This window comes from Apodemus sylvaticus, chromosome 8 (genome assembly GCF_947179515.1).
Source record: "Apodemus sylvaticus chromosome 8, mApoSyl1.1, whole genome shotgun sequence".
In the NCBI taxonomy this organism is placed as follows: Eukaryota; Metazoa; Chordata; class Mammalia; order Rodentia; family Muridae; genus Apodemus; species Apodemus sylvaticus.
In genome coordinates, this window is record NC_067479.1 from 117,024,194 (window position 1) to 117,047,447 (window position 23,254).

Here is a 23,254-nt window from a genome sequence, read left to right on the forward strand (position 1 = left end):
CAGCCGCTGATGAGGAAGGGCTGAGAGGCGTTTACGGCCTACATTGTGACAGTCTCATCTTGCTACCAAGAACAGCATGGAATTTAAGGTGTGTAAAGTGTTAATTTCTGGAGGTTTAATGGTTTCAGAATGTATCCAACTGCGGTAACTGCAAGAGCAGAAAACAGCACTGTATGTAAGAGCGGTCTGTGTCTGAACAAGGCCGGTGCTGACGCTAACAGATCAGTCTCCGTGTCCTCTGGGCTTCACTTTGACTCCTTTTTTTTAGATGAAAATACCAGGCAGCATCCATACAGAAACTATACTCATTTACCAGACATAGCCACCGGATGCAAGCAGACAACAGGTGAAGGAAAAAGCAGCCTGGGCTTTCTGGAAGAAGTATTTGGCCACATGGGACCTAGATGAAGAGCACTGCACTGTGTTCTTGTTTGCAGATCCTCAGGCCCTGCCTCCACCAGCTGCCCAGCATTTACTAGAGCATCGCGAGGGAAGGGCTGTTCGAGGAACTAGGGTCAGTGTCTGGTCCTGCATGTCAGGGAACTGGGGAACAAACTTGAAACTTCCTCATGTGATGTGGCCTCTGGCCCTGTCACAAGAAGGCTTGGAGGACATGTCAGGGTTTAGGAAAGAGGCCAGAAAGACAGTAACTGTGGGAGGGGGGCTCAGGGACATTGGATGCACAGCCCTCAGCTCTCAGCCCAGGGCAGCCAGGCCCTGGAGAGAGAAAAGAGGCATCTGAGCGTCACCCAGAGGGAGGAGGAAATGGTTCCGGTTGAGTGTGGCTTTGGGACCTATCAGATCGATCACTGGAGAGCTGAAAGGAACTTGAACATTGCAGGATCTGCCAAATATCATCCAGGGACAGAGACGTCTGAGTCAGGGAGACAGCACAGCCAGTGCGGAGAGAAGGAAACCTGCTTCCGAGGAGCACTCTGAGACTGCTCAGTAAATAGTGAAAACACGAGCCACAACCTCAGAAGACAGTTCTGCACCCGAGACCGCTCCAGCTCTGCTGGTGGAGTGCTCACCATAGCTGTAACCATGTGAATACATTCGCTCCCCAGCACCTGAGGCTGCAGCATGCGATCCCTGGAGACCCGGAGGGATCCCTGCGGCTCCTGGCCTGCAGCTCCTGGGCTGCGGCTCCTGGGCTGTGGCTCCTGGCCTGCGGCTCCTGGCCTGGCAGTGTAGCCGAAGCAGTGAGTTCCAGGCTAAGTAAGAGACACTGCCGCAGCAAAGAATTAGGTAGAGAGAGACTGAGAAGTCATGTGACACCAGCCCCTGGCTTCTACGTGTATTACACAAAGTTGAATACATAAATAACATACACACAACATATACTTTTAAAACTTAAAAACTTCTTTAAGTCTCTGTTAGCACATTCAATCAATGTGATTTGACCATGGAGTGAGCAGTTAAGAGCAGATCTGTGGAGCTCAGCACAGATGGCAAGCCACTGGTAGCAGTTCTAGGCTTAGTTAATCAAAACTTCCCAAGAGTGCCTCAAAAGCAGAGGCCTACACGTAACTTGACTCACATTCTATAGCCCGAAGCTTCAGATGCTGCAAGCAAGACCAGAAAATAAAAATGTCAAGATATTGGAAGAGATACTACTAAAAAAAAGTCTCAAAAAATATAGTTCACATATTGTACAATTTTCCTGATTAATGGTCACATGCCAATGCTGTTTTAGTATATTTACGGCTATTCAATCTCTACCAGTTGACTTCACTATTTCCATCCTTTCCCCCAGAAGCCCATTAGTAGTCACTGGTCTTCCAGACCCCTCCAGCCTCCAGACTGACTCTGCAGTGGTGAGGCCAGCTTGCATCTGGCTGCTCCCGACCCCTCCCTGTTTGGCTATTTCTCAGGCCTGTTGCCCCTTCCTGATTCAGACACTCTACCCAGAAAAATGCTATGTTCTGAGTCTCATCCTAATACCTTAGCCAAGGTCCATCTGCTTCACAAGAATGTACTTCAAAGAGAACAAGAGGCCGCTGAGAAACATAAAGGGAAACAGAGTATGGGGAATGAAAGAACATTTGTTACAGTTACTATAGGCTGGACAAGAGTTAGAATCACCAAGGAGACAAGCCTCTGGGACTGATTGCCAAGGCTGGCGTAACTGAGAGGGGAAGACCCAGCCTGTCGCCCATGAGCTGCTCCTTGAACTGGGGCCCTGGACTGAGCGGAAGGGAGAGAGCAGGCTGAGTCCTGTTCATGCACTTCTGTCTCTAACACTGGCTACCGTGTGACCAATGGTGAGTCCTCCTGTTCACGCACTTCTCTCTCTAACACTGGATACCGTGTGACCAATGGTGAGTCCTCCTGTTCACACACTTCTCTCTCTAACACTGGATACTGTGTGACCAATGGCTTCCTCCTCCAGGTGCCAGGACGTTCTCTTGAGTTGAGAGCCGAGATAAACCTTACTTCTCAGGTTGTTGCTGCTGGTAGTTTGTGACAGCAACAAGGAAAGTAACTAATACTGTGTGTGTGTGTGTGTGTGTGAGAGAGAGAGAGAGAGAGAGAGAGAGAGAGAGAGAGACAGAGACAGAGACAGAGGGAGACACGGAGAGAGGGGAGGGAGCAGAGGAAGAGTAGGTTGTATACACTTGGGTCTGAGTACAACACTCCCCATTTGGGTAATTCCACATTTCACCTACAGAGGTCTTAATCCATTAAGATTTCTTAATCCAAATCCACATTTGTCTTGTGTGTGTGTGGAGGGGAGGTTTGGGGAAGCTGAGGAGTGAACTCAGGGCCTTGTACATGAGCCTAGATACCATGACAGAATTTGTACTAGAAACATAAATGACACTTTGATTCTGTGTACAAACAAACAAACAAACAAACAAAGAAACAAACAAACCGACCAGAGTAGAGTGAGGCCTCCTAGTCTGTAAATGCTTGATGATGAGCAGTCAACAGTCTCACAAACTCTTTTGGAAGACGCTTTGGGGGCTGCTTTTTGGCATCAAAATTAAATGTGGTAACATGAACTAAATCATACAATCCCATTTAAATTCTAAAATAGGTATTTTTATAGCAGCCGTATGTTTAAGTTACTCTCTTGCCCTGAAGGCTTTAACGAATACTTAAAATATCTCCACCTATTTTTCTATAATTCACTGTATTTGTTTCTGTTATAAATATGCTTCCTGCATTTGCATAGAGATTATACATTTAGCACGTTAGTACAGGGGCAGGAAGAGGCTAGGAGTAACCCCCAGCCATCCATACTTACATCGGCATGAGCAGTTACTTTCTCACTTGTAAATAAGTTACCTTTGTCTAGCTTATTCTTGACAGTGCCTCGAATGTTCTGAGGGACTGCGGGACAGCAACACACATTTCTGTTTTGCAAAGCTAAAATACCTCCTGTGTCTAAATTGGCTCCACTTGTGTCTGAGCAGCCGAGAGCACAGTTTTGGTGGCCACACTTACTAGGCCTAGAAGATCAATCAAGGCGTGCAGGCTACAGGACTCTGTGCCTCAGAAACTGCTGGGCAAGCATCGATAGAGTGTGCACCCCTTTAATTATAGCCATCTGTTAGTACTCCATACATGGAATGCTTTCACGCACGATGCTTGCTGGTCACTTTGAAGTTTACTCAAGTCTTAAAAGGATGCAGTCCAGTTAAAGCGAAAAGGCTCACAGTAAAAGAAATTAAGGAAACCAAGTGGTGAGGAGGTGGAGTCCTGGAGGGGAGACCAGGGCTTCCACAGAGGTAGGGACTGTCTTTCTCTTGCAAATTAAGTTTAACAAGCACCTAGAGAGTTTTACATATTTAAATTGCCTGGACTGACAATAGCACAAAAACGTTTCAGTAAAATATTAATTACGTATGCAAAGATATGATGAGCATTGAATACCAGGATTTGCCTTAAGAAAGCTGCAAGAGCCACTGTGCAGTCAATTCAGGTCCAGTGCATGAGCCAGCCTTGACAGCTTCTACTAGAGGACAGACAGACAGATAAGTGTGCCTCAATCCAACAGTATTAAAGCACAGAAGAGAGGAAACCAGGGCGGGAGGACCAAGACAAGCTCCAGGTGGCCTGGGCTGCCCGCTCCTTAACCAGGAAACCTCCTGCAAGTAAGTGGATTAAGAGCGGAAATAAAACTTAGCTCAGTAATTTAAGTCTAGTTCTCGCTTTGACTAAGCCTAAGCCTCGGTAAAGTCTTTCTGACATAGGAGAGGCCCCAGGGTACTCTAGTGTGTGTGGACTGGGACTGGGAAGAGGACAGGCCCTGGCTGATCCCAGGGCAGGAAGCAGGGTGTTTCCAGCCTTCCCTACCCAATGGTTCTAAGATTCTTTGGCCCTGGGAGTAAGGCTAACTGCTTAATCAAATGCGCGTGGAATTCTTAAGAGGCTCATGGTTATACTAACAAGCCATCCTCAATTTACAATGAAGTTATAAGCTAAAATTAAGATGAATAATTAAATCTCCAGGGAAAACATAAATATAAAACTTTAGTGGTTTAATGCCATTAGCTGGTTATTTTAGTCTGTCAAAACTAAGGTTAACAATGTCCAGCCCATACAGCAAACACACTGCTGTGCTTGTGTTGAGACATTAATTTCCTGTGCCTTATTTTGCTGACCTCATTGCAATTTCTTTTAGGTTTTGGTGTCTGTGGCACATGTGCATATGTACATGTGATACGGCATGGGGTCGCGAGTCCATGAGCTGCACGTGCATGTGTTCATGTGCTATGTGTGTAGACCCAGAGGTCCACGTTGGGTGTCTGACTCTTTTCCACTTAAATTCTTTTTTCTTTTTAATTTTTTTATTCGATATATTTTTATTTGCATTTCAAATGATTTCCCCTTTTCTAGACCCCCACTCCCGAAAGTCCCATCAGCCCCCTTCCCTCCTCCTGTTTTCCCACCCAACCCTTCCCACTTCCCTGTTCTGGTTTTGCCCTATACTGCTTCACTGAATCTTTCCAGAACAAGGGGCCACTCCTCCGTTCTTCTTGTACCTCATTTGATGTGTGGATTATGTTTTGGTATGTTTTTGGCATTCCAGTTTTCTAGGTTAATATCCACTTATTAGTGAGTGCATACCATGATTCATCTTTTGAGTCTGGGTTACCTCACTTAGTATGATGTTCTCCAGCTCCATCCATTTGCCTAAGAATTTCATGAATTCATTGTTTCTAATGGCTGAATAGTACTCCATTGTGTAGATATACCACATTTTTTGCATCCACTCTTCTGTTGAGGGATACCTGGGTTCTTTCCAACTTCTGGCAACTATAAATAGGGCTGCTATGAACACAGTGGAACATGTATCCTTATTACATGCTGGGGAATCTTTTGGGTATATGCCCAGGAGTGGTATAGCAGGATCTTCTGGAAGTGATGTGCCCAGTTTTCGGAGGAACCACCAGACTGATTTCCAGAGTGGTTGTACCAATTTGCAACCCCACCAGCAGTGGAGGAGTGTTCCTCTTTCTTCACATCCTCGCCAACATCTGCTGTCTCCTGAATTTTTAATCTTAGCCATTCTGACTGGTGTAAGGTGAAATCTCAGGGTTGTTTTGATTTGAATTTCCCTAATGACTAATGAAGTTGAGCATTTTTTAAGATGCTTCTCTGCCATCCGAAGTTCTTCAGGTTAAAATTCTTTGTTTAACTCTGTACTCCATTTTTTAGTAGGGTTATTTGGTTTTCTGGAGTCTAACTTCTTGAGTTCTTTATATATATTGGATATTAGCTCTCTATCTGATGTAGGGTTGGTGAAGATCTTTTCCCAATTTGTTGGTTGCTGATTTGTCCTTTTGATGGTGTCCTTTGCCTTACAGAAACTTTGTAATTTTATGAGGTCCCATTTATCAATTCTTGATCTTAGAGCATAAGCTATTGGTGTTCTGTTCAGGAACTTTCCCCCTGTACTGATGTCCTCAAGGGTCTTCCCCAGTTTCTTTTCTATTAGCTTCAGAGTGTCTGGCTTTATGTGGAGGTCCTTGATCCATTTGGAGTTGAGCTTAGTACAAGGAGACAAGGATGGATCAATTCCCATTCTTCTGCATGCTGACTTCCAATAGAACCAGCACCATTTGTTGAAAAGGCTATCTTTTTTCCATTGGATGTTTTCCGCCCCTTTGTCGAGGATCAATTGGCCATAGGTGTGTGGGTTCATTTCTGGATCTTCAATCCTGTTCAATTGATCCGCCTGCCTGTCACTGTACCAATACCATGCAGTTTTTAACACTATTGCTCTGTAGTATTGCTTGAGGTCAGGGATACTGATACCCCCAGAATTTCTTTTATTGTTGAGAATAGTTTTAGCTATCCTGGGTTTTTTGTTATTCCAGATGAATTTGAGGATTGCTCTTTCTAACTCTGTGAAGAATTGAGTTGGGATTTTGAAGGGTATTGTGTTGAATCTGTATATTGCTTTTGACAAAATGGCCATTTTAACTATATTACTCCTGCCTATTCATGAGCATGGGAGGTTTTTCCATTTTTTTAGGTCTTCTTCCATTTCCTTCTTCATAGTCTTGAAGTTCTTGTCATACAGATCTTTCACATGTTTGGTAAGAGTCACCCCAAGGTACTTTATACTGTTTGTGGCTATTGTGAAGGGGGTAATTTCCCTAATTTCTTTCTCAGCCTGCTTATCGTTTGAGTATAGGAAGGCTACTGATTTGCTTGAGTTGATTTTATAACCTGCCACTTTGCTGAAGTTGTTTATCAGGTGTAGGAGTTCTCTAGTGGAGTTTTTTGAGTCACTTAGGTAGACTATCATATCATCTGCAAATAATGATAGTTTGACTTCTTCCTTTCCAATTTGTATCCCCTTGACCTTCTTATGTTGTCTAATTGCCCGAGCTAGTGCCTCAAGTACACTATTGAAAAGATAAGGAGAAAGGGGGCAGCCCTGTCTAGTCCCTGATTTTAGTGGGATTGCTTCAAGTTTCTCTCCATTTAGTTTGATGCTGGCTACCGGTTTGCTGTATATTGCTTTTACTATGTTTAGGTATGGGCCTTGAATTCCTGTTCTTTCCCAGACTATAAGCATGAAAGGATGCTGAATTTTGTCAAATGCTTTTTCAGCATCCAATGAAATGACCATGTGGTTTTTTTCTTTGAGTTTGTTTATGTAGTGGATTGCATTGATGGATTTTCGTATATTGAACCAACCCTGCATCCCTGGGATAAAGCCTACTTGATCATGGTGGATGATCGTTTTGATGTGTTCTTGGATTCAGTTGGCAAGAATTTTATTGAGTATTTTTGCATCGATGTTCATAAGGGAAATTGGTCTGAAGTTCTCTTTCTTTGTTGGATCTTTGTGTGGCTTTGGTATCAGCGTAATTGTGGCTTCGTAGAAGGAATTGGGTAGTGTTCCTTCTGTTTCTATTTTGTGGAATAGTTTGAAGAGTATTGGTGTTAGGTCTTCTTTGAAGGTCTGATAGAATTCTGCACTGAAACCATCTGGTCCTGTGCTTTTTTTGGTTGGAAGACTTTCTATGACCCCTTCTATTTCTTTAGGGGTTATGGGACTGTTTAGATGATCTATTTGGTCCTGATTTAATTTTGGTATTTTGTATCTGTCAAGGAAATTGTCCATTTCCTCCAGATTCTCCAGTTGTGTTGAGTATAGGCTTTTGTAGTAGGATCTGATGATTTTTTGGATTTCCTCAGTTTCTGTTGTTATATCCCCCTTTTCATTTCTAATTTTTTTAATTTGGATACTTTCTCTATGCCCTTTGGTCAGTCTGGCTAAGGGTTTATCTATCTTGTTGATTTTCTCAAAGAACCAGCTCCTGGATTCCTTGATTCTCTGTATGGTTCTCTTTGTTTCCACTTGATTGATTTCAGCCCTGAGTTTGATGATTTCCTGTCTTCTATTCCTCCTAGGGGAATTGGCTTTTTTTTTTTTTTTTTGTTCCAGGGCTTTCAGGTGTGTCATTAAGCTGCTAGTGTATGCTCTCTCCATTTTCTTTTTGGAGGCACTCAGGGCTATGAGTTTTCCTCTTAGCACTGCTTTCATTGTGTCCCAAAGATTTGGGTATGTTGTGCCTTCATTTTCATTAAATTCTAAAAAGTCTCTGATTTCTTTATTTGTTCTTTGGCCAAGGTGTCATTGAGTAGAGTATTGTTCAGCCTCTATGTGTATGTGGGCTTTCTGTTGTTTTTGTTGCTATTGAAAACCACTCTTACACCATAGTGATCAGATAGGAGGCATGGGATTAGTTCGATCTTCTTGTATTTGTTGAGGTCTGTCTTGTGACCAGTTATATGGTCGATTTTAGAGAAGGTACCATGAGGTGCTGAGAAAAAGGTATATTCTTTTGCTTTAGGGTGAAATGTTCTATAAATATCAGTGAAATCCAATTGGTCCAAAGCTTCAATTAGTTTTACTGTGTCCCTGTTTAGTTTCTGTTTTCCTGATTGGTCCATTGAGGAGAGTGGAATATTGAAGTCCCCCATAATTATTGTGTTAGGTGAAATGTGTGCTTTGAGCTTTAGTAAAGTTTCTTTTACAAATGAGGGTGCCCTTGCATTTGGCGCATAGATGTTCAGAATTGAAAGTTCTTCTTGGTGGATTTTTCCTTTGACCAGCAAGAAGTGTCTTTCAGTGTCTCTTTTGATGACTTTAGGTTGAAAGCCAATTTTATCTGATATTAGAATTGCTACTCCGGCTTGTTTCCTGAGACCATTGGCTTGCAAAATTGTCTTCCAGCCTTTTACTCTAAGGTAGTTTTTGTGTTTGACATTTAGGTGTGTTTCCTGTATGCAGCAAAATGTATGGTCCTGTTTCCTTATCCAGTCTGTTAGTCTGTGTCTTTTTATTGGGGAATTGAGTCCATTGATATTAAGAGATATTAAGGAATAGTGATTATTACTTCCTGTCATTTTTGATGTTATTTTTATATTTGAGTGGTTATCTTCTTTTGGGTTTGATGAAGGAAGGTTACTATCTTGCTTTTTCCAGGGTGTAGTTACCCTCCTTGTATTGGAGTTTTCCTCCTATTATTCTTTGCAGAGCTGGGTTTGTGGAAAGACATTGTGTAAATTTGGTTTTGTCATGGAATGTCTTGGTTTCTCCATCTATTGTGATTGAGAGTTTTGCTGGGTATAGTAGTCTTGGCTGACATTTGTGTTTTCTTAGAGTCTGCATGAGATCTGCCCAGGATCTTCTAGCTTTCATGGTCTCTGGTGAGAAGTCTGGTGTGATTCTGATAGATCTTCCTTTATATGTTACTTGCCTTTTTTCTCTTACTGCCTTTAATATTCTTTCTTTGTTTAGTACATTTGGGGTTTTAATTATTATGTGGCAAGAGGTATTTCTGCTCAGGTCCAGTCTGTTTGGAGTTCTGTAGGCTTCTTGTATATTCATAGGCATCTCTCTCTTTAAGTTGGGAAAGTTTTCTTCCATAATTTTGTTGAAGATATTTGCTGGCCCTTTCAGTTGTCAATCTTCACTCTCATCTATACCTATAATCCTTAGGTTTGGTCTTCTCATTGTATCCTGGATTTCCTGGATGTTCTGGGATACAAACTTTTTGCATTTTTCATTTTCTTTGACTGTTGAGTCAATGGTGTTTCTATGGTATCTTCGGCATCTGAGATTCTTTCTTCCATCTCTTGTATTCTGTTGTTTATATTTGCATTTATGGCCCCTGATTTCTTCTCAAGGTTTTCTATCTCCAAAGTTATCTCTCTTTGTGATTTCTTAGTTGTTTCTACTTCTGTTTTTAGATCCAGGATGGTTTTGCTAGTTCCATCATTTGTTTGTGTTTTCCTGTAATTCTTTAAGAGATTTTTGGGTTTCCTCTTTCATGACTTCTGCCTCTTGACTCAAGGTCTCCTGCATTTCTTTAAGATTTTTTTGCGTCTTCTTTATTGGCTTCTATCTCTTGAGCCTTATTCTCCTGCATTTCTTTAAGTGATTTTTGTGTTTCCATTATACGGGTTTCTAGCATATTCATGTTCCCCTGTATTTCTTTAAGAGATTCATTTATGTCCTTTTGTGTTCTTCTAGCAGCATCATGACCAGTGATTTTAAATCCAAATCTTGTTTCTCTGGTGTGTTGGCATAACCAGGACTTGCTGATGTTGGAGAATTGGGTTCAGATGCTGCCATATTGCCTAGATTTCTGTTAGTAGCGTTCCTGCGTTTGCCCTTTGCTATCTTGTTCTCTGGAGTTAGTTGGTCTTGTCTCTGGCTGGTGTTTGAGCCTCCTGAGGGGCTCTGGGGCTATTTCTGCAACATTGGATGGCTGGGTTTCCCCTGTAGCAGATTGCTGATGTGCTTTCCTCCTCTTGGGTGCCCTTGCAGCCCTAGTGTGCTTTGCCCCAGATTGTGTCTGTGAACCAGATAGTGCCCGTTTGCTCCTTCAGGGAGTGCTGAGGCTGTATGCTGCGGGGACCTTTTCTGTGTGGTGATCACTCTGCTGGGCAGCCGATCTCCCAACCGGGTTGGTGCACACAAGGCTAGCCTAGCTGCTCAGGCCCTGAGTCTAGGCAAAAGCCTGGGAGGCCAAGGTCCGAGCAAAGTTCCTGTCAGGCTATGACTGTTAATTGGTTCTGTCAGGTGGCGGCGAATGTGCGCGCGTGCGCGCGCTCCCTGAAAGTGCGAGGAGAGTCTGCTGGGCTAACAACCTCCTGGCCGGGTTGGCACACAGATGGCTCACCGAGCAGCCCAGTTCTTGGGGTCAGTCCAGGGCCTGTTGGGGCCTAGACCCCCGCTATGTTAGCCTCAGGCTATGCCTGTTACGGCTTTGCCTGCTAGAGCTCTCTGGCGTCCTGTAGGCAAAATGGTGGTGTGTGCGCTGGGCCCGGGCGAAAAACCTCCTGGCTGGGTTGGTACCCTGATGGCCCCCGAACAGCCCAGGGGGGTGTTCCCATTTTAGAAATTCTTCATATGTTTCATACCTACTGCAATTTCCCCTCCCTATCCTCTCCCCCCCCCCCCACCTTCTCTCAGAAAAGTGCAGGCCTCCCAGGGTCATCAACCAAATATGGCATAGCAAGCTACAATAAACAGGCACATATTCCCATATCATGGCTGGACAATAGTAGGAGAAAAAGGTCTTAAAGACAGGCAAGAGTCAAGTGCAGCCCCATTCCCACTGTTAGGAATCCCACTAGAACACCAAGTTACACAAGTCCTAGTCAGTTGGTCCTGTGAGTCGTGTTCTTGTGGTGTCCTTGAGCCCTCTGGCTCCTCCAATCCTCCCTACGCCTCCTCTGCAGAACTCCCCGAGTTCTGCCTCATGTTTGGCTGCGACTCTCCCTCTGTTCTCATCAGTTTCCCAGGCATCTATGTCCTTATATCAGAAGAGACCCCCGGGTTCTTTCCAGTTTCCTCTGCCCGACTACAGCCTGGCTAGCACCTCAGGCATGAAGCCAGGGCATGTGCTGAGCTGTTTGCTTTCCAGCATCTAGTGTTCTAGCCGCCTAAAGCAAGTATGGAAACTGGATTCTCATTCTTGTATGTATCTACATGGACAATTTAAAAACAACAAGCAATCTGGATATTAAAGTGTGTCCACTTTAGTTAACTACATTTACTTAAACTTCACTGTAAATAGCTAGTTTTATTCTTGTTTTGAATATAGTTAGTCACTGACCTCAAAAAATTTGTTATCTACTGTAATACAGAATTTTTTTTTTTTTGCAGTGGCAGAGTTGAGGGAGGGGTTAATAGGGATTGAAACCAGGCCCTTATTCTTGCTAGGGAAGCATTTCACTAGAACTATATCCCTGGCTATTTAATCTGGCATATTTTGTCTTTTAGACCTATGATACATAATCTATATAAGCTAACAACACCCTGTGGTATACAGGGTGAAAGCGGAAAGGCTTGCGTTTGAAATAAGGTTCTTTTGAATGCTCTATATAGTCAGAGGGCATTGCATGAGAGAACAGTTTGCTTATTTTGGGTGCTAGAAATAGAAAAGCAGATTTTAATTAATTTTTAGTTGATAGGATTATCTTGAATATTTAAATGACCCAGAATATAAGCTTATAAGTCAAAAGCAAAATGTAATAATTGAATTGACTTATAATATTTTCCTATTCATTTTCCTTGTAGATAATAGAATCTATCACACATGAGAACTGCAGACTTACAAATCTAGGATAACACTGTTTGAAGACACTACAAAGACAACAAAATTGCTGTTTTAAGCATTTCAAAGGCCTGGTCATCTAATCTCTCACAGCTAGGATGGGCTTTCTGTAGAATACATTTTATGCACTGATACTCACTTGAGCTTTTTTTTTTTAAGTATTTACAGGGGTCTACATACACCATATGTTTTCACCCAGTGACCCTGGAGGGGTCAGGAGTACAGGCTTCAGCTGTTAGTCAGCAGCTAGTTAGCGTGAGTCCGGTCAGGACTCGGATACACCAGACAACTTCCAAGTGTAAGCTGGCTTCCGTCACTTCATCCCTCTTAACACGGTGAGGTTTAACCTTGTGTTGGGCTCAGCTGTGTGACACTGTGTGTTATGAGAGGAATTACAAGGTTCTCAGAAAACACACACCAGGGGCAAGTCACGATGAGCTTCAGAGAAGTCAGGCATGAATGCAGAGAACACCAGGGAAACAGCGCAGAGCCAGACAATAAGAACGCCTCACACTGCGTGTCAGTCCCTGTTGTCTCAGAGTGCCACAGAGGTGACAGTGTCAGGCGCATGGCACTGCTGGCATGTCTGCAGAGCAGGGTGCTCCAGGTTTGTACTCCCTAAGGACATGAGAAAGAGACGTGGCATGATGGGAGCATGTGCTGTCTCAGACAGTGAAGATTCCAGGGTCTCCATAGTTCCAGACTGAGGACACAGAAGGACAGAGCGCCGAGCCTGGTGCAGGACGAGGGAAGCCTGACAGAGCGTGCCTGTGGGTGAACAGGAACTACGGACACACCACACAAGTGTGCAGTGAGAAGGGCAGCCTGCGGATTTATATAACAAATAACTAAAGCACAGTGCTAACAGACGCAACGAGGAAGGCAGTAGTCAGGCTGTTTCTCTGTTATTTTATAGTAAGGTACACACTTTCATATGTTTTTAAATTTTATTAAAAATGAAAGTGAAAATAAGTGTGAACTACATTGGATACTTTTTCTTTGGTGAGAAGTATACTTTAAAATGAAATGTTTTGCTATTTTATCTACTAAAGTTACTATTTATTTTTTAAATCACTCGTTCAAAGCCATAAAACATGTAGAAGTAATTCCTGCTACATCACAGTTACTTATAAAAATAAAAGTCATTCAGATATAGATGATGTTTGAAAAATGATAGCTTGTGATTGTCTAACGCACACCTCTGTGTGGAAAATGTGCTCACTGTAAGTCATGGCCTTGTCATTCAAGTCTAAAGACATAACTTCCTACTAGGTATTATCCAATGTGCAGCTATCACATAGTTCACTGACTGTAAGAAGCCATAATATAGGTTCAAGACCCTTACGGCCAAGTTCTCACATAAAGGAGGTTTATTTGCCCCAGGAGAGCAGGCAGGGAGTAAGAGACAGACAGGAGAGAGAGGGTGAGAGGGAAGGGGAAGAGAGTAAGGGGGGGGAGAGGCATTTGTCCCAGAGTAGGCCAAAGGATTGCCCCTGTACAGAAAGGAGACAGATGTGGCCAAAGGCAAGTGACAGCTTATAAAGGTACGAGGGCAAACCCTGTGCTAGCATGACGTATTTAATTTTAATTGATCATATTAATTAGGTGAGCCAAAGCATTCTTTCGAGTGCTGGGCTTCAACACTTTGATAGCTGGACCTTGGTAGTCAGCCTTAGGAGGAAGAAGTGGCTAAATAAGGAAATAGACCATGTAGGTGGCCTTAGAAATGTAATCTAATGCTTTTTCAAAGGAAGAGGACATGGGAGAGAAAGGCAAGGCCTGCCTGAGCCATGCTAACTAAACTCCATAACTAAAGCTCTCCTGAGATACACAGGGGTACAGGGGTCTGCTGAGACGGCTCGCTGGTAAAGTACTTGCTGTGCAAGAATAAGGACCTGAGCTTTGGTCCTTCCACCTAAATAAAAGCTGGACACCACTCCTGCTACCTGTAACTCCGGTGCTGAGGGTAGGGGCAGGAGGTGGGTGGATTCCAGTCTAGGGCTGCCTGATCAGTTAGTCCAGCTAAAACAGATATCCGGATTCACTGAGCCTGTGTTAAAAAAAAAGTCTGGCCATATGGCGCAATGGTTAGGAGCACTGGGTGCTCCTCCAGAGGAAGAGGGTTCAAGTCCCTCATCTACAAGGCAGTTTTCAACTGTCTGTAACTCCAGTCCCATGGGATCTGACACCCAACACCCTTCTCTGACCATAGCACAAGTACATGTAGTACACAGACTTAAATGCAGACAAACACCCATATACATTATATATATGGTGGCGAGCAAAACCCACCCAGTGTCAACCTCTGGTATTCACACTTGCATGCACAGGCATACCATGTACATGTACACACACACACACACACACACACTCACACACTCACACACACACACAGCTGCAGCTAATTCTTTCTTTGACTTATTTCTTTAATATTTTTCTGGGTGTATGAAAAGAGAAGAAAAATTAAATGTAAAGGGAGAAATTTGGTCTGATTGAGAAGTTGCAGGAGATCAGGAGGGTGGAGAGCAGAGAAGAGGAGGGTAGGGGGAGGCCACAAAGGTGGGGAGGGCTGGGGGCACAGACAAGAGAAGCGGAGAAGGAAGGGCAGAGCTCTGCAAGGTGCTGTGGGCTCCCCTGCAGGGGGCACTGCTGTTCCCTGCGCAGCGCAGCCCGCAGCCCAGGGCTTCTTAGCAAGGGACAGTCACACATCTGTCTGGAGCGGAGGAGGGATGCATGTTCTACACCCTGACCACACACCTTCTGACGTACATAACTGATTAAGAAGCGAGGAGCCCCCTGGACCTCTGGGGTGGGTCACAGAGGAGCAGGTAAGACAAGCGGAGCAGATGGGTCACAAAGGGCAGGGCAAGCAGTGCTACCTGGCGTGTCACCTTTCCTGTGGCCAAGGACATGGGTCACTCTTCTCTGAACTGCCTTTTCTATCAAGATTCTGGAAAGAGATAGATAGAAGGCAGTACCAGACAGAGCACATTGAGAATGGGAGGATCAGCTGGCCTTGCTACCACGGCCACAGCTCTGAAGGCCGAATGAAGAGTGTTATCTTTTCTTCTGTTCTCATACCCGGGCCCTGAGGACATCAGACCCCAGCAATGGAACCATGGAATATAACCAAGAACAACTGCGCCAGGCCAAAGACTCTGAAGAGTCAGCTTGGGATGCACGTACCCGGTACAGCGAGTATCCCGTGCTCTGGGTGGCATTGTAAGTACCAGAGATGGTAGTACACTCAGGGAGATGGAGGGAGACTGGGGTGTGCTGGCCACACACGCACTGTACTTACGAAAAGAGGCTCAAGACTCAGGCCACTAGGCAATCTTTCCTAGTATACTCTAACCAGATTTTAAACTGATATAAAGAGAAAACTCCTGCTACAATATTGTTAGCCATGTAAAGATATTTCTGACAATCACTTCTACTAGAGTGACGTCATTTTCCACCAACAAGAAGTCACAGGGCAGTATGGACTATAGGGAGACAAAATTAAAATGCGAAATAAATTAAAAAGAGAGATGGCATTTAGAGTCTCACAAATGGTAAGGAAATTAGAGTCTCACAAATGGTAAGGAAATAGGACAGCCACAAGCTACTTAGTAACTGCATTTGAATGTATTGTATTTTATTTTTTTCTTTCTGCAGTTTTTAGAGACAAGGCTTTCTATAGCCCAGGCTGGTCTTGAACTACTGATCCTCCTGCCTCTACCTGCAGGGGTGTGGCACTAAGCTCAGGATTTTATTTTGACTTTCTCTGAGTATTGCTTTGGTGCTGCACTCTACCACTAAGGTGCCTCAGCTATGCCCTCCAGGGCGCTTTCAGCTTTATCCAGGGCCCATGGCAAACCCAGCCTGTGTATGGCCCCTGTTTACAGAAACCCCGAGAGCCTGCTCCACAACCAGAACTGGACATATGATAATAAGTTGCATGGGGACAAAACTGCAGCTCATATAACCTGACAGCTGTGTCACACCTGAGAGAACATGTCATTGAGTCTGAACTATGGCCATGGGTCATATGCAGCCAAGAGGGGGTGTGCACTGCCCAGAATAAAGGCCTAAACTTACTCCAAACACAGAGTATTGAAAAGACTTCTTGCAATTACTTTTTATTTATTTGTCTGTATGTGCATGAAGGAGAGTAGAGAGAGAGAATGTATACAAGCATGTGCAGGTTGTATGTGTGTATGAGAGAGGAGAGGGAGAGGGAGAGAGGGAGAGGGAGAGAGGGAGAGGGAGAGAGAGAGAGACAGACAGAGAGAGACAGAGACAGAGAGAATGCATACAGGCATGTGCAGGTGCTCTCAGAGGCCATCAGATCTCCTTGAGCTGGACTTGCAGGTGGTTGTGAGCCACCCAATCAGGGTGCTGGGAATTGAGCTTGTATCCGCTAGGAAAGCAGCTGGCATTATTAAGGGCAGAGACATCTCCCTGACCCAAGAGATGTATGTGTGTTTGCATGTTTGCAAGATTTAAAACATACAAAGTATGGCTCTCATAGCCGGAACCTTGACGATGGCAGGTGTTGCTGTAAATGTCAAAAGGCAGGACTCTTCCAGCTGTAGAGAAAACCCGAAGGCTCTGGGCAGGGAGGTCATGACATGGATTTTTGAGCCCATAAGCCAAATGTTTAACCGGTGTGTACACAGTTTACTTGCTGTGCAACGGTCAAGTAACTACAATGAACCACATTGGCTCAGAGAAACAGTGTGGCAGAAGCAAAGCTACTAAAAATCACGGACGGAGCCACAGGAAAGGGGGAATTCTATTACACAGATCCTATGTACGCCAAAGGAAGGCCATGCTCTCCGACGTCAGAGGGAAACAAAGCACACAACAAGGAAAAGGCTAGCAGGCTAACTTAGATATATTAGTCAAGAAAGATAGTGTTAGCTCAGATATATTAATTAAGAAAAACAGATCTCTGACTTAAAATACATAATTCTTTCCTGGTACTTGAAAAAGAAAGTTCTTTTAATCCTAGCATGGAAAGAATTAACAACTCAAGGTCTTAAATCAGGGCCATCTTTAATTACCTTCACTTAAAGAGTAGTGATGCACACACCCATTACGACCCAGGCCAAAAGCTCTTCCTGCAGACATTCTCCAGCAGGGAGGTTTGAGCGAGCCGCCCCATGCGCAGCTCTGAGGAGACAGAGCAGAGTGAGCAAGGATTTGTTTATGTTGAGGATTTGTGTCTCTCTTCCAAGTTCTTCCTTCCTTCGTTTTCCCCCTACACAGGCTCATTGCGTAGCTTGGGCTAGCTGCCAACAGCCTTCCTGCCTCAGCCCCCAGTTCAGGGACTGTAGGCGAGCCCCACTGAACATTCTCTCAGTTTGTGCTTTCTGGGCCTTCCACTAACAGTGGCCCAGATGCACAGCTCTGATACTTTCGCCCAATTCCTTAATGAACTTCAGACACAAAGGTTTAGATAATTTGGAGGAAGAAAACATCTAAGACACTGATTGGTTGTAGCAGAGGACGTCAGAGTCAGCACTTGGGGGTCTAGGCCGCCCAACACTGACATCAAGTCATCATTGGCAGCACGCTGGCTCCATTCTTAGCACTAAAATAAAACAAACAGAATAAAATAATCAAAGAAACTAAAAATACATAAATGGTGGTTTCTAGGAGGAAGCCTCTAGCAGAGCACCTGGTAAAGGGAAGGCAGGAGAATCTTAATACTAAGTTCAGATGTAAAAGCTTTTCAGGCAACTTCCAAAGTGACAGAATTAGAAAGAATTGCTACAGGGAGAACAATGAAATCTGTGCAGCAACAGCCAATCTCTGTCTGGATTTTCCCTGAGAGGAGACAGGAAAATATGCAGAGGAGACAGCCAAGCACAAGGTCAAAGTTAGGGGAATTATCTGAGGCCTGTCTACACTCGTGAGACCACAGTGTGAGTCACTGACTTCAGAATCCAGCTGAACCTGAGTTTCCAAAGCAACAGACACAAGTGAAATTAAATGCTTCACTTGGGAACGTAGTTTAGTACTTATTTAGTTTTATTTCTGTGCATGAGTGTTTGCTTGCATGTGCACACCTGAGGCTAGACGGTCACCAGATCCTCTGTAGTTACAGCTCCGTGTGAGCTGCTTGGAGGGTACTGGGAGGGCGACCTGAGTCATCTGCGAGAGCAAGTGTCACCTCTCCAGCCCTTAAAGTTGTAATAAGAGGACCATCTTAGAAAGAAAGCCCAATCAGTTGTTGGGACCTAGGAAAAATATTAAGGGCTAGATAGAATGTTAAGGCCTAGGTAGCAGTTACCTGGCTAGCCTGCCATTTATAAGGAAACTTTCTTATATGTTTCTACTGTTAGAAAGGAAGCTTTCTAATTTCTAATTTCTAATGCCAAGATTGACTACATATTCTGTTATGTTCTGTGTCCTTGGAAATCAATCACAATAGAAGTCAGTAGAACTGTTTTGCATAGTTACCCACAATAAGCTTGGACCCAAACCAACCACCCGACAGCCCTTCCTGCACCCATGTATAAGCTTTTATGGTATTTGCCCTTATAGCTGCCCTGGCATGGCTTCAACATAAAAGAGATACCTGCACCAATATCAAAAACTATTTGGAATATGACTTGCATTTGGGGTAGTGTCAAGTAAAGTTTAAGCTCCCAAGACCTCCCTGGAAACTGACATCCTAACTTGGCAAGAACAGACATGTACATCAGTAACTGACATCCTGGTTGGCAAGTTAAGACATGAATGTTAGACAAGTCCTATCCTGGTAGACAAGTTGAAACATGAATATCAGACAAGTTAAGTCCCCTGTCACAGTTGAATACCCCAACCAACGGGAGCAGGAAATCTCCTGTTCCTAAATCGTGAAATAACTTGACCCAGATGTTTATGGATTTGAGCTTTAAAACCTTGTAGGATCTTAACTTGGGGTCATGGTCAGTTGCTGAATGTTGACCACGGCCCTGGTCAACCAATCCTGGGGCATATGCTCAATAAACTGTCCTTGTCTGACTGAGATCAGTGCTCATGTGGCTTATGAGGAGACTCCTGGACCCCAGTACCAATGAACTAAACTGCAAACTTCCAACCCCTTTCCCACAGCACTGAGGCACTGAGAGCATTGTCTAGACAGAAGGCAGGTGAGGTGAGCTCAGGGTACCACTTCTGAAGCAGGTGCTCACAGCTGAGTCAGGCCAACCGGCCACACACCAGCAAAGCAGAAGCAAGAACAAAGACAGCTTCCTTGCAATATCACGTGACAGAAGGCAATGAATACTGCAGGCCTGGACCTGCAGCGACAATCAGCTGTCACTTAGTGTCACCTAAGTGGATTTTACTATCTTGAACTAACTAAAAATATTTCACAATGAGAGATGGGATTTCACAAAATACTGGAAAAAAAAGAAAGAAAAAGAAAAAAAGCAAGTTCCATGGGGAATATGACCAAAAATTACTCTGGGATTTCTGTGTTTTCCAGAGTCAACCCAATGATGAAGATAATACACAACTGGTTTGTCCTGTAGCTAAAATAGAGTTATCAAACGCACACGAGCATATGCAGAAGACACGGGGCTAAGAACTGAGTGCTGCGCACAGCACTGGGTTCTGCTGGCTCTCTGGCGAGCCCTCCTTCCTGATTCAGGGCCATCAGCACTTGCTAACAGCTTACCAGGAGGCCAGCTGCTCCTTCACTGAAAGTCACATCTGTTGCGGTGCCACCTTGGCTGTCCTAAGGTTTTAATAGCTCACATCTTTCAAATTAACATGTCTACTGGTATCTAATTAAAGATTAAGCTATTCAATTTGAATTTTTATTATTTTGCAGGAGAATTTAATGCATTCTAAAAATACATGCTTTCATTTAAAATGATTATTCATTAATTTTTATCACACTGTCTTTTAAGACTTTTTGGTAAATAATAAGTTTAAAAAGATAAAGGAAAAGAACCAATTTAAAAGGAATACAGTTGCAGAGTATGGAAAGTTAAACTCAGCAGTAATGAGTGGCAGGGTAGCGAGCTAGCAGCAGTAACAGAGTCCAAGGCAGCTGTGCCTGCTGCAACCTGCACCAGACCGACGGCGGGCACTCACCAGGGTTGCAGTCTGTAAGTAGTGAGCAGATGGACAGGAGGACTTTAGAGATGGTCAGGGCTGGACTCCAGTTGTCCTTGAGGATGTCCAGACAGATCACACCCTGGCTGTTGATATTACAGTGATAGATTCTCGTTCGGAAGGTGACCTAGGAGAGAACAGAAACCTGCTGTCACACTCACAGCAAACGCGGGACCCAGTGCTTCTGGGGATGAGCCCTGGGTGTCGCGGGGGAGTTGACGTGACCACATGAATGTCTACGAGCAGGAAATGGGCTTTGACTTGTGAAATGTTTTTAAAAAAATTGGTGGATTCTAGTTGCTTTACTTTTTACATTTAGAAGATCTCCAACCAGAAAGCTTGGGAATAATGCAAAGATAAATGTTCTTTAATACAGTTTTAAAACATGAATGAAGATATGCAAATATGTCACATGCCTTTTTTATACCTATTTGCAAATTATCACTATATTTGTTACTGTTTAACTGTATTATCTTACTGTATTATCATGATTTACACACCTATTCCTTATTAAATTTTATATTTTGAGTGTGCTATTAATATAGTCTTTTTCCTTTGACAGTGAGATCACTATACTTGTCTTATAATTTGGAAAGTTATGACATAAAAACACTTGTGGGGAGGTGTGGGACTCAGTGGTTAAGACATCATTGTTCTTACAGAGGACGCAGGCTTGGCTCTCAGCACTGACTGGCATGGTGACCTACAACTGACAGCAACTCTGGGTCTAGGGGATCCAATGCTCTTTTCTGGTCTCTGAGGACACCAGGTACCCATGTATGTATGTAGATACAATACTTATACATATAAATTAAATAAAATAAAAAGCTTAGAAGAAATAGCTAATATTCAAAACAAGTCCAGCTCAGTTTTGGCTAAGCAGTAGTGAGATTTAAATGCTACTTATTATGTATGACTATAAATTTGTACCGCTCCAATTTATAAATAAAGCTTGGTGTTCTAAGCACCAGCTGTAGACACTCTGAATTCATAATGGCTCAGAACCAGGAAAAAACACACATGACAGACAGCCCTCTGTGGAATCTACCACTTAATCAGGAATCCAATATCCATTCAAACATTAGGAGCTAGTGTAATTTGTATGATGTCACATTCCAGGAAGGCTGAACAACAGTGGCTGGACATCATACCCTGTCCTCAGCCAAATCAGAACCCAGCACCATGCCAGGCCATTCCACACATAGATCTCAACTGTCCAGAAACCTCCAAGAAAGTAGGACTAACTTTCAAAATGCACAGCCAAATGAGCTGCGAGAATTCCTGGAAGCCACAACTAAAGACGAAGACCATCAGTCAGCAGTAAGCAGGCAGCATTGTGCTGGGGTGGGTTTGGGGACAAGGGAGGGGATGGAGGGAGGCAGACAGGCTTCATACAACGAAGGCTTTACGTTGATACCATCATGGAAGTCAGATGGGATCGCAGGCCTGTATGTGGCCAGGGGTTTAACCCAGGGCCCGCACTTCAATCAGGACACCCCAGTGGCGCATCTTTGAGCACGTGATGCCTTAGAGGAGAGAGCAACGCCACTAAAGAGCTGCCGCCACTCGGTGACTACTAGGACAAGTGTCTGCAAAGGGGCTGCTGGGAAGGAGGCAGCGTATTATGACAGAATACACCAGGAAAATAACAATTTGGAGTCAGTTGTAGCTAACCAGCCACAATTTACACAGTAAAAGCTGGTAGATCAATGAGCAAATGACATGTCTATGATCACAGAGGAAAATTTCACTTTCGCTATATAACTGTTAGGTCAACCGGACCAAATATTGGTAGGAATCCTGAAAGTTTAAACCACAAGTAAAATCAGGGGACTGAATGATGGCAACCATGCCCTTTGACGATTAGAGAACACATTTTCATGTCAATCATGGATGAAACACCTATAGACACTGGCTACATGCTGAGGTACAGAGCAAATCCAAGATCTTCCAAAGAATGGATATTAAAACCATAATGCTAGTCAGAAGCCATACATGAAAGAGTCCCCAGTAACCCCTGGTCATGTTTTGAAACAGGAAAACATATTTGCAAATAATTCCCTTCTCTGGTTTCTTTCTGTTTTTGAAAAAGAATCTAGCTGTGTAGCCTAGGTTGGCTCGAATTCTTGGCCAGCCTCTCCCAGCTTCGCACCTGCTTCATTACCAGTGTGCGCTACCAAGACCAGGATGCAAGTAATTCTCTGACTAAAATCAAACCCACCCAGCCCCCCCCCCCCCCAGACTCAGCCACATGAGAAGGCAGATATAAAACTCTTGTGTTTTTTTTTTTTTTAGCTCAAACAACAAAGAGATAAATAGACATGCACCATTTTAAATGTATATGTTAGAAAGTGAGAAACTCTCTGAAAACCGAGCCAAGTGTCTGACCTAGAAAAATGGAACAAGGGAATAAAACAGAAGAGAATAATGAGATGAACAGAAGTCAGTGAATAGGGAAGGCCCAGGGTGATTACAACCCTCAGGGAGGCCAGCCTGCTCCCCCAGGGTTAGATTACAGGATTAGTGTTTATTACGGTCATTGTGAATAAAGACCTGCTCATGTACCTGTGACATGGAAAACACCCACCAAGAACTAGTTAATTACTCTAAGTTAATTCTCACAACAAGTCAGTGAGACAAGCATCAACCCACTGTAAAGTTAAGGAAACTGAGACTGATACTCTGTAGCCTCAGAACCTCTGTCCTCCACCCACACTTTGCCATTAATTCTGGGATACTCATAAACTCTACTGTAAGAAATAATACCGAGAGGCCACACACATTCTTTGTCCAGCTTCTTACTATTGCATATGCTGCAGAACTATCCTACACTGCAGAAACAGGCATTTATGCATTCCACTGATTCCTGGGTCTTATTTTTATCTTATATTTATTTCTAGATGTACTCATGTGTATATCTCCACAGTTAAGATATAGAAGGATCCTATCATAAATACTTAGTACTATCTTTAAAAATGTAATCTTTGATAATTGTATACATTCATATAACATATCTGGACCATATTCCCCCCCACTCTCCTGTGAACATTTCCCAAAAC

The 23,254-nt window shown here is 43.6% G+C and overlaps 1 protein-coding gene across 2 annotated transcripts in view; it reads right to left on the reverse strand.

The window, feature by feature from the left end:
- LOC127690892 (ubiquitin-conjugating enzyme E2 E2) overlaps window positions 1-23,254 on the reverse strand; it is a 284,805-nt gene that overhangs the window by 6,596 nt on the left and 254,955 nt on the right. For both annotated transcript variants that reach the window (XM_052190448.1, XM_052190447.1), the window contains one exon: window positions 20,175-20,322. In XM_052190448.1, coding sequence (XP_052046408.1) covers window positions 20,175-20,322 — 148 coding nt within the window. The remainder of the gene's footprint in view (window positions 1-20,174; window positions 20,323-23,254) is intronic.